General features: G+C 39.7%; 1 protein-coding gene across 3 annotated transcripts in view; it reads left to right on the forward strand.

Annotated features, from left to right (window-relative positions):
- Positions 1–12,190, forward strand: part of LOC105938368 (radixin) — a 54,787-nt gene that overhangs the window by 34,936 nt on the left and 7,661 nt on the right. For all 3 annotated transcript variants that reach the window (XM_012880076.3, XM_036138956.1, XM_021307308.2), the window contains exons 3-10: positions 525–608; positions 5,399–5,494; positions 5,738–5,860; positions 7,311–7,462; positions 9,514–9,597; positions 9,769–9,915; positions 11,371–11,467; positions 11,563–11,726. In XM_012880076.3, coding sequence (XP_012735530.1) covers positions 525–608; positions 5,399–5,494; positions 5,738–5,860; positions 7,311–7,462; positions 9,514–9,597; positions 9,769–9,915; positions 11,371–11,467; positions 11,563–11,726 — 947 coding nt within the window. The remainder of the gene's footprint in view (positions 1–524; positions 609–5,398; positions 5,495–5,737; positions 5,861–7,310; positions 7,463–9,513; positions 9,598–9,768; positions 9,916–11,370; positions 11,468–11,562; positions 11,727–12,190) is intronic.

The raw sequence follows: 12,190 nt of genomic DNA on the forward strand, positions 1-12,190 counted from the left end.
TTGCAGATTGTTATGGGCTTAGCTCACTACAGTCAACAGTTTTCTCAATTTAGTCCACATTGTGAACCTTATTGACTCTGCCACTGTACTTTAGGTGTTTGACTTTCCCCTTTACGTTGAGTCATCATTCTTATAGGTCTCACTGCTTTGGTAACATTTGCAGACTTAATAAACTGGTTTTCCTCATGTGTGGCTACTCAGTTGTATATGTATGCAGTGTGAACGGCAGTGGGCCAAGCACACAGCCTTAATGGGAACCAGTACCTAGCATGATGGTGTTAGAAGTGTTTCTTTTTCTATGCAGACTGACTATGCTCTCAAGAGTCAAGAGTTTTCAGAATCCAGAGACTAGTGGGAGCATTAAGCCCAAGCAGAAAAAAATTGTCTTTTATTATCTTATAAAACAAAGTTATATTATTCAGGCATAGGTGTCTTTATTGTCCAGATGACATGCCTTGGAATTAATTTCAGGTTAAAAGCGGGTGTCATTCCTTCATGTATTTCTTCCTTTCTTGTGTTTCCAGATCAATGTACGCGTCACCACCATGGACGCTGAGCTGGAGTTTGCCATCCAGCCAAACACAACAGGAAAACAGCTTTTTGACCAGGTGAGAGTGTCATTTATTTATTTTCTTAACAATAAACGTTCATGTAAACCTATCCATTTTTCAAATCGGCAGATCTTCAAAAATATATCTGAGTGGAATTTTACCTGTGGTTTGTTTAAGTCTGACCAACAGGAAGCATAATATTGTTGGTGCTGCATATTAGACACCCAACAAATATTTAACTGCTAGCGGTCTTTTGCAATATTATTGTGGCTCACAGATACTGAAGTAATGGTATATTTTTTTTATATATTGTGCAGCTGTAATTGTTGGGTGTGGTTGTACCAGTTAGAGCTCGGCTGGTTTTAGGTTGGTACTGGTTTTGTGGCGACATACACAAAGGTCCTTTTGTTTTAATCAGGGATCTTTTAGAAGACAGAAGATGGGTGTATTGTAGTGTTGGGTGTATTGTTTGTGTGTGTGTGTGTGTGTGTGTGTGTGTGTGTGTGTGTGTGTGTGTGTGTGTGTGTGTGTGTGTGTGTGTGTGTGTGTGTGTGTGTGTGTGTGTGTGGAAGTGAAGTAAAAGGGCAGCTTTCAGAGTTGTTTCATGTCAGACTGTGCAGGGTTGTTGTGTTTCTGGTGACATGGAGGAAGGAAGAAAGAACAAGAGACATGTCTTTGTTTTCTGCTTTTGTTCTGCTTTATATTTTTGATGCCAAATAAACACTACTGACAGCAAATGCTGTATGTGTCTTTTAATGTCTTAGATCAGGGATTCCCAAAGTGTGTTGCGTGCTCCCTTGGGGGTGCGCAAGATGAAAAATTTAATGGCGTTCTGACAGTGTTTTTCCCAACACAATAAAGATGTGTAAATAAATATTTCCTATGTAAAAATTAAAACCCCAAACTGTAAATTTAATAAATAAATAGTATATCCACACGAAAATGTATGTATTTAGAGATGAAGTCTTCTTCTACGTTTCATTTTAAGATGAAATATAGAAGAAGTCTTCTGCGCATTGTGCTGTATATGCACACCTAGCTTGAGGCGTCTACTTCATTTATTCTCACAAATATGCTCAATTGGCTGAAATCGGGGAATATTATCCAATTTTCATTGGATAATTGGATAATATGATTCAGACAGGTGCATTTCATTTTACAGATGTAGTTTTAGTGCATATTCAGACTCGAACAGGGAAATAGGGGAACTGGCAACCGGTGGTTGGGCTGCGGAGAGCTGAGGTTTGTTGCCATGGGTGTGTTTATAACGCTCAAATAAAAAAACTTTTTAAATTTTCTGATTTGAGCATGGCTATAAATAAGCTTGTTGCATTTTTTTTTTTTTTTTGCAACACAAAAGGGTTGCACGGCTAAAAATGTTTGCAAACCGCTATGTTAGATGAATGTATGGATTTGTCTTTGGCAAAGGTTATTTGGATTATATTGTTAATTTATCACCATAATTGAAAACAGGTGTCAAACTCCAGTCCTCAAACTCGATGTCCTCTAATTTTTCGACGTGTCCCTGGCTCTACACACCTGAATCAAATAACTGAATTACCTTTTGAAAATACAATCAGGCTCTCAAGGATGCCACATAACATAAGAATTGGGATCATTGTGTTGAAAGTTGGAGAATACTGGCACTCAAAAACTGGAGTTTCACATTTAAATTCTCATTGCAATGAACTAGTTTCTCTAACAGTGCTAGAGTTCTGACTACATGTTTGTGCATAGTCCTAGACAAATAAATATTTGACATACTGGATGTTAAATTTCTGGAAATTCTACAATTTGAACTTTCTACAGTGAACTTTAGGGCCATGCTCCCTGGATCTATTATCACCGGAGCTGAATATCCTGAACCAACTTTTTGTTCCTTCCCATTTCTTGAGTGATTACCTCTGCTGGGTGGAAATTAATGTAAATTCATTCCCCCAGATATGAAAAATCACTCAGATTGTGTGATATTTCTGCAACCATAATGCAACCAAAGTTTTGTCTCAGCGATTACACTTTATAACTTCTCTAAAGTCACTCCATACAATTTGGAAAGGTGTAACTGTGGCAAATATCGCAGACTTTGAGTTTTCTCGCTTTTGGAGCAGAGCATAGGAGAGTAGAGGTTGGACTTGGACCTGGTTTTCTAAAGATATCACTTTGATTAATATGTTGTTTCACAGTGTAACCACTGTAAGATAATCATCTTTTAAAGAAGAGGTTTGTAACATGAACAGGCGTTAACCTCACGCACGCAGAGCTGAGGCAGACTCTTTTCTTTCATACTTGATTCCCATTCCCATGGGTTGTTATTGTTTTCATTTATATTTCAGAACATTAATGCTGTAGGACTGGTTTAAAGCCCTTTACAATGGCTTGGACAAGAGTTCCTTTTCTACCCCGCCACAGAGGCTGAAAGGGGAAGTCCGTGTAATTAGCTTTTCCACTTTTTGAATGTGATCACTGGAAGCGTTGTGATATTTCACATGACTGACTAATTTTAAATATTGTGTTTGCAAACATCAATACCAGCTAGTCCTGTGGTATATTTAAAAGTTAACATAAAACATGAATTGCAGAGGAGTTTAACTGGGGGATGAATGGGGGGGGGGGGATGTTTACCACCCTTCCACCAAGGTCCTACCTCCCTACCAGAGCTGCTTTCCCCCCCCCCCCCAAAGGTATATTTCTGCGCTCCTAATTTGACTTGGCCCCAGTTCCTGCAGTGGAAACAACATAGTGTAAAATTAGGACCCTAGAAAACTATTCTGGTTTCACAGTGGAGATGCATTTTAAGCTACTACATCTCCCAGGAACCAACCTTCCGTTTTGACTGACGGTGGTTTCATTTGAAATCATCCCAGGTTCCCATGAATGAGAAGCGAGTCCATTGATGGAGAGGTTGCAGATCTAAATGTGCGCAGCCATAAGCTCACTTAAACACACACTCATGGAGATGAAAAAGGCCATTGTGAGCTTTTAAATCAAACGCTCCTAAGCTAATCCGGCCTGAACACAGACTCTTTGATTAGTGATAATTACACACCCAGTGGTTTTTTTTTTTAATCCAATATGAGACCACAGAGTCCTCCTCTCTGGTCCACTTGTAACTCACTCTTTCTCATCCTCAATCCATTCATCTTCTCTCTGAGGCTTTCCCTCAGTTCATCTTGATTTATCCGCCTCCAAATGCTTCGTGCTGCATCTCCCGGGAGGATCTGTAGGACTGAGCGTATTTTAGCAAATGTAATCATTCTCCCAGATACCCCCGCTATTTAATCGACTACATGTGCGACTTGTGCGTTTCTGTGATTATTTGATTCACATACGTTTTCAATTTGTTTATGTGAGCCGGTCTCTCTGTTGACACGTAAAACAGAGTTAATTACACGCTGGGAGTGCCGCCATATTGACTGTAAATTCACTTAAGAGTCAGACGGAGCGTCCACATCCCCTCTGGGAAATGGGTTGAGGTTAGATGATGGTGTGGTTGAACAAGGAGTGTTTTAAAGGATGGGAGGAGGATAAACAGCAGATGAAGAGGAAAATTATATCAGTCTCCAGTGAGATCATGTAGGCCCATAGCTTTTTATCTCCTCTAGAAAACATAGTGGTACCAGAATTGAAAATGTTTGTGTTTTGGTTTCCTTTTGCTCTTTTTTTTTGCTTATTCTCTCAACAGGGATTTGAATTTATAACCACAGCAATGTCTGTAACTAAAATGTATTTTGGTTACAATCTGACAGTACAGTGCTTTGCAGTAATTTTAATAAACTGTACGTGTTTTATGTTACATCAGCAATCGTTAGTGTATTTTATTGAAATTTTATGTGACGGCCTGATGCATAGTAGCACACAAAATGTGAAGTCAAAGGAAAAAGCTACAGGGTGTCGGCATTAAACAGCGAAGCAGCCATGAGCCCCATTGTAGACCTTCAGAGGTGTGAAGCTCAGAGGGGGATTGCAGTTTGTTGCACGCCACGCCGCGGCAAAAGTTGTGGAAGAAGGTGTTCTGATGAGATCAGAACAAACGTAAACTTCTTGGCCTTCGTGTAAAACACTGTGAGGCAAAAAGCTCTGACTGCACATTACCCTGAACACTTCCTTCCTACGGTGAAACACGGAGATGGTTTTCTTCAATAGAACTGCTCAGAGCTGATGAGAAGATGTGGTAAGCTAAATGCAACGCACTCCAGAATATCTGTAAATGCTATAAAAGACATGACACTGGATCAAAGTTTCACCTTCCAGCAGGATAACAGCCTTACACATACAGATGGCGGTGGGGTGGAATGGATCAAAGTGTAATCATGTCTTATGACGACTGTTTTGGGGGACTGAATATATATACCTCCATGCCACACTTTCCAGATTTAAATTAGCAAAACTTTTGAGATCCATCTTTCACTTTCCTTCCTCCTCTTCACAATTAAGCTCTAGTTTGTGTTGGCCCATCACATAAAATAACAAATACAATTATGTTTGTGGTTATAACATGACAAAAGGTTATAAAGAGTCTTGTTTGGCACTGCAGTTGGATTGCATTGGAGTGAATTGGATGGATTTGAACTGAAATTTAGACAACAGGCTATCTGGGTTGAGCTGGTTTGTTCTTTTAGGTGCCGCAACATGGCCATTGTGGTGAACTGGCTTAATATGAATAAAGCAAATCAGATTTTCTGATAGCTCTCTATTTTTAAAGACAATAACACATGGGTTGAATAATACAAAGTGTTGTTGGGATAAAGACGCTTGGAGAAGCTCTATTCAGGCTTAGTGAACGATTTCCAACTACCACCGAGCACAGGGGGCTGTAAACGGAACAGAAAGTATTTCTGTTGTTTCAGGTGGTGAAGACTGTGGGTTTGAGGGAGGTCTGGTTCTTCGGCCTGCAGTACACAGACAGCAAAGGCTACGTGACGTGGCTCAAACTCAACAAGAAGGTGAGAAACTGCACATCTACCCCACGGACAGTCTTTGAATCTGCCAGGCAATGTAGCTGGAGTTTGTTTCTGTAACTCAGTTTTTCAGGCAATACCCAGAGCCATCTTCAGCTGAAAATAAATTTGACAGTGTTACCTGTTTAATCTCATTTTAATTAAGTTATAGAAACGAGTCAATGATGCATGATGACTTTTGGAGTTGTATAAGCGAGCGATGAAATGCGTTTGCCTGTTCCCCGTCAGGTGACCCAGCAGGATGTTAAAAAGGAGAATCCTCTGCAGTTCAAGTTCAGAGCGAAGTTCTTCCCAGAAGACGTCTCTGAGGAGCTCATCCAGGAGATCACACAGAAACTCTTCTTCCTTCAGGTACTCAACAAATTGCTTGTTCAACTGATGCAAAAATTAAATGATGACAAAGTAGATTTAGTATGCAAAGGGATCAGATTAATTTGTTTGGCCAACATAAAGCAGCCCGCCACATGGAGACAGACCGGTTCATGGGGGTGAGAAGGGCATATGATGTACTTTAGGTTGGCTGCCTTTCTCAGATGGTAACCAGGCATGGTGATGAGGTTAATCCAAACTCTGCAGGAACAGAGAAATGTGTGCTTTTACACGGGTGGCAAGAGCATGAGTTCTTGTGAAGTCTCAAATGTCTGGGCCAGAGAAAGTGTTCCAAGTGTTGAAAACTTGTAAGGTCTTCATAGGCTGTTCCTACTGCAACATTTCAAGACGATGGCTCTTCCACATCAAACAAGAAAAAAAGTATGGACCAAATCATGTTGTTTTGTTTGTGCAGTCCTTGCATAGAGAGCAAACTTAATTAATATGTGTAAACCATAACTAGGCCAACCATGCAGCCATGTCTTGCACTACCAATTTTTTTTAATCTACACCCCCCCCCCCCCGCCCCCCCCCCTTTTTTTTTTTTTTGTAAAATTGTACAATAGGAAGTGGGCATTTTTTTAATATTTCAAACAAATCTGGGTTTGACTGGATGCCTCTCCCTGCACATGTTTCTGCACTCAGCCTCAAGTCTCCTCTGAACAGCGCACCGCTGTCCGTGTGGGAAAAACGTGATGAAAGCAGACCGTGCAGCTTAAGTCAAAAATAATGCCGTTTAAGTCAAAGTGCTACATTTATGAAGCAGCCAAACAATGGACTGAGTTTTTATTTTCGTACATGATTAACAGGAATTCTAGGAACCCGCTGGAAGGGAGCTGGATTAGGAGTGTAGAAGCTAGCCTTAGCACGAACCCCCATCCATTTGCTTTTACTAAAAAGAGGAACATAAAACATCACCTACGTCACGGACATGAAAACTGACATGCACAATTCTGGCCTAACACACAGTAAGCAGTTGATTGTGTAGGTTTATCATCAAAAAGAATAAAAGTCAACTTTACACCAAGTGAAAACAGCTTAATATTCCAAAATTAAGAGTTTTTCTAAAACTGATTCAAATATTTTTTTTTGTCTGGGTTGCAGATATTCATCCCAGAAGGTTTTTATCTGCCAGTTCACTGTGTTTCCGCAGCAAACATAACATTGCATAATTGTTTTTATTAGGAGGTTAACCTGGCAATAAGAAAGCAATTCTAATGCAACAGCGCCCTCTGCTGGAAGACGAGCTGCTTGCAATCCAAGCCATCACCACAAAGCAAATCTTGATCTTGAGTTGCTCTTTTTTCTCCACATTTCTTACGGATTCTTGAAGTATCCCTAAAAAGGGTTGATTCTATTGAGAAACGCAATAAGTGGCTTTACTGCTGCTGCAATCTGATTCTACCTTTGAATATGTGTTTCCCTTCTAAAGGTGAAAGAGGCCATCCTGAACGACGAGAACTACTGTCCTCCAGAAACGGCCGTCTTACTGGCCTCCTATGCTGTTCAAGCCAAGTATGGAGATCACAGCAAAGACATCCATAAGCCTGGCTACTTGGCAAACGACCGACTGCTGCCACAGAGGTAAAGTAAATAGAGAGACACACTTAGAGGCCTTCCTTTTGTGAGTCTTTTCACCACAAAACTATTAAACAAGAACAAACTACACTAATAGTTTTATTTTTGTTGTTGTTGAAAATATACTGTTGTGCTACCCAGTTTGTGGAACATATCAGTATCTTTCACATCTCTATATGCTGAGTCAGCACCCATCCAATTCCCATGCTGAGTCCACTTTTTATACTTTTTGCATTATAAACACCCACAGCTATCAGCTGTAGGTGTTTATAATGCAGTGATGAAGTACAATTTGAAACTTTTATCCAAATATAGATTTGGCTCACTATTTGGAAAGTAACCGGTCACTTTTGTCTCTTACTCTTTATTAATGCGTAATAAACTGTTGTTAATGATTTATAAAGTGTTCACAGATTAAATTATGATAATTATGTGTCTACAAACCATTTATAAGCCTCAATAAAGGGAACCTTATTGTAAAGTGGTACTAATCTGCTATGCAGTCAAGCATGCTATGAACATGCAGACACAATCTCTCCTCATATCCTTGAAATTGAGCAGTAAAAGACAACGGGGCGAGTGATGCGGAGCCGTAAAAACAGGAGAAAAAAAAGCAGCGTTGTTGTTTTAACTGACCTTGTTAACAGCTATATTTCCCAGTAAATTTGTTTTTAAAATCCCGTAAGACTTTGGAATTTGGATATTGACTCCAGAATCAAGACTCTTTATTGTCTCTGTGTGTTACCATAAAGAAATTTGTAATGGGACACCAGCTCAGAATGCACACAGATTACACATAATAGGCAAACACAAGATATTATTATTATTATTACTATTATTATAACTATTATTATTATTATTATTATTATTATTATTATTATTATTATTATTATGCTATGTGCAGTACAAAGAAAATGTGCCATTGTTATTTTTATTTATTCATTACTTCATTTACTACATTTTGTTCGATTTGTAATAATCAAAGAATAAGTAACTCAGCACATTCTTTGACATTCTTTGATTTGTAGCTTTGAAGGACAGAGTTTAAGAGCATTTGCGTAAATACATCCGCTGCTCCAGGTGAACCTACTGTTTCACATTAGTATGCAACGATAAAACAGATCAAATAAAAATAATAAAGTCTCTACATTTGAAGACACCAGAGAAAAATAATAATTTCTCGTCCTTTCACCAACAAAACACTCATTTCGGCTCTTATAATAACCGAAGTTGGTACAAATAACGGCACATTTTCAGCTCAGTCTTCCCAGTTTTTGTCACCCAACAGACACTACATAACTCCCTAACTCCTGCGACAGTGCCACAGGAGTTAGGGAGTCATCTTGTCCTTAAACAAGACACTTGCTGGTGGCGCCGATGTATGGCAGCCTCGCCTCTGTCAGTCTGCCCCAGGGTGGCTCTGGCTGGTAACATAGCTCACCACCGTCAGGGTGTGAACGACTGTGTGAGTGGGTGAATGACTGCAGTGTAAAGCGCTTTGGGGTCGTTAGACAAGTTAAAGCACTGTACAAGTACGAGCCTTTTACCATTACCATCTTCTCAATCGCCCCTGATCTGTCTCTGGGAAAGAAAAATAAATCTTTGGAGTATCTTGACTGTAGTCTACCTCATTGCTTACCGTTTAGCAAAAAAGCCATGCTACTGTGGGTAGAGCTGGGCTGCATTGCTGCTGCTATACCTTAGGCGACTTTTTCCCTGTCATATGTCTGATGACTATTTAAACAGACCTTTTTTCAGATCAGAAATTAACAAAATTTTGAAAGAGGTGCATCATGGCTTAAGGCCTTTTAAACGTTATCATGAGGAATTGACTGATACTGCTGTTTGGCAGCACCCTCAGGGTCACGCAGTGTCAGGAGAGAATTATGTTGTCATGTATTCTAAAATAGATGTTGTGTCGCTAGATTATTTGCATGCTGAATGCCACAAGATAAATAGCTTTTCAGTTCTTCTGCCCCGAGTGTTTCCAGTTTTCCAACAAAGAAGTATGGACTGGCAGGTTTTATTATTTTTTTATGCGTTTGTCTTCTCTGTAGAGTTTTGGAACAACACAAGTTGACAAAGGAGCAGTGGGAGGACAGAATACAGACGTGGCATGAGGAACACAGAGGAATGCTCAGGTGAGTGCCTTTTCTGGGTGCGTAGCTAGACGTTATGGGTCTCGAGTTTGTCACGTTTTAATGTATTTTAAGGGATTCTGGCTGGCGTTTATTCCTTTAGATGCGCTACATTTCTAAAGTCGCGTTGAAGTCCCTCTGTTCACTGTTGTTTCTGTTTGTGCGCGTGTGCAGGGAGGACGCAATGATGGAGTACCTGAAGATTGCTCAGGACCTGGAGATGTACGGCGTTAACTACTTTGAAATCAAAAACAAGAAGGGCACGGAGCTGTGGCTGGGCGTGGACGCTTTGGGGCTCAACATTTACGAGCACGAAGACAAGTAAACGAAAAACGAAACCTCACACACATGCAAAGTTACACGGTATAGTTTAGCTGGTGTGGCTCACAAGTTCTTTGCTTTAAATGCAACTCTGATCAGAAACTATTCTTTTTATTTTTCTGAGGCATTACAGTTGAATGTTGGTTCACAGCAGGGTGAGGGTCAGGAACTATTGCTGAAGTTAATGAACCGGGTTGATGAAATCAAAAGTAGATAATAAATTTGATCATTTGTAACTTCACCTTCGCTGCTGTTAAAGCAACAGAGTAACACTTATTGGTACGTCTCTGCTGGATTTGCACATCAAGAGATTACATTTTTTATTGTTTCTCCTTTGCAAAATAGTCCAAACTCAGCCAGATTAGATGAAAGTGTCCAAACAGAGCGATGCTGCCAACACCGTGTTTCACATTGGGGACGATGCGTCCCCAACCGTCCTCGACCATTTCTTGGTTTTCATGGGACCTTTTGTTCACACAAGACGTCCAAAGAACTTCTGATAAATCATTATGAAGATTAAATTACACTCAGGTGGACATAGATTGGGTGACCTAAATTTTATGGCTGAGTGTATAAAAAAAAAATATATATATATATATATATATGTATGTGTGTGTGTGTAATCAATAAAATAAACATGTGGTGAACATTTCCTTCCATTACATAATTATGTACAGCTTTTTATGAGTCACATACACTTCCGACGTTATCGTCATTTAACTGCGCATTTACAATGTACATCTGAGCGAAGCTTCTTTACAAGGTTCTGAATAAAAACAGAAGACATGATAAGTAGAAGAAAAACAGTGCAAATATAAGTATATGCAATAGAAAAATAGAAAAGACACAGAAACAAATTAAAAAGCTATTGTGACATTTTTCAGAAATGTAGCAGCAAACAGCAAACTAGATCTTGTACAGAAAAAGATATGTAAGACATTATGAACAGTGTAAATATCTGTTGCAGCTGGCTGTATTGTAACAATGAATGGACATTATGATAGAGCAGAAGGTGGTCAAATTGAGTTTTTATACTTTTGCAAGGCCCTGTAGGAAACTTAAAACTGACATAAAAGAGGAGGAAAGTGAAACCACAACCGAACTGTCAGCAACACCCACTCTAGATCTATTTATTGCCCTCGCATAACGGTCGATGATCAAAAGAGAAAACTCAATTTATTTTCTTTTCATATATTGAAGCTGCATTTATTTGACAGCTGATTTAAAATTTTTGTTTTAATGCAGTGATCCGATGTGTTTAACCAGCTTTGAGAGCTCTGCAGTGTTTTTCATGTCACTCTAGCTCCATCTTCTGCTGTAAAACAATCAGCACGACCAATGCTGTGAAAATATCCACGAAATTGATTGATTGGAAGAGAGTTATTTGTGAACTTGTGAGTAAATCCAAATTTGCATCCTAAATGTTCAGTAACAGCTTATCCAATATCTCCCCAGGTTGTCACCAAAGATCGGCTTCCCTTGGAGCGAGATCAGAAACATTTCCTTCAACGACAAGAAGTTTGTGATCAAACCCATTGACAAGAAAGCTCCAGTAAGTCCCTCTGGATTTATCCAAATCGCTCTGTGACGGTCTTTTATTAAATGCACACGTCATTTATTTCAAATCATGATCTGCGTTTCCTTCAGGACTTTGTGTTCTATGCCCCTCGGCTGCGGATCAACAAGCGCATCCTGGCGCTGTGTATGGGAAACCACGAGTTGTACATGAGAAGACGGAAGCCCGACACCATCGAGGTGCAGCAGATGAAGGCTCAGGCAAGAGAGGAGAAGCACCATAAACAGATGGAGAGGTACGGCACCGGCTACTAAACAAGACTCTCAGTTCACCTTGACGGCCAATTTTTACTAACACACGTGCATTGACATATTTTGTTGTTTCTTTCATAACCCCTAGTGAACAGTAGGGGGCGGTGTTATAGCAGCGGAGAGAAAAATCATAGCTGGGACAGAAGGGAACAAATTTAGGTTTTTGCTTTGTGTGCAAAAAAGGAACGGAAATTTCAAGAATATGCAGTTGAACAAGTTGGTGATTCGATTTGTAACAAACCCATTTACACACAAAAACAAAACTAAGCAGTCCACCCACACGCCCTTGCATTCATCCATGTTAACGGTTCATCTCTTCTTAGGCTCACGAGATTTTATTGTCCTGCTGAAATATAAAGTACCATGTTGTAGTCTTCAGTCTGGACTCAGCAGATTGGTTTAAAATGCAGCGCTGAGGATTTGGTATAAAATGCAGACGTGTATTTGT

The sequence above is a fragment of the Fundulus heteroclitus genome, chromosome 7, assembly GCF_011125445.2.
Source record: "Fundulus heteroclitus isolate FHET01 chromosome 7, MU-UCD_Fhet_4.1, whole genome shotgun sequence".
Lineage (NCBI taxonomy): Eukaryota > Metazoa > Chordata > Actinopteri > Cyprinodontiformes > Fundulidae > Fundulus > Fundulus heteroclitus.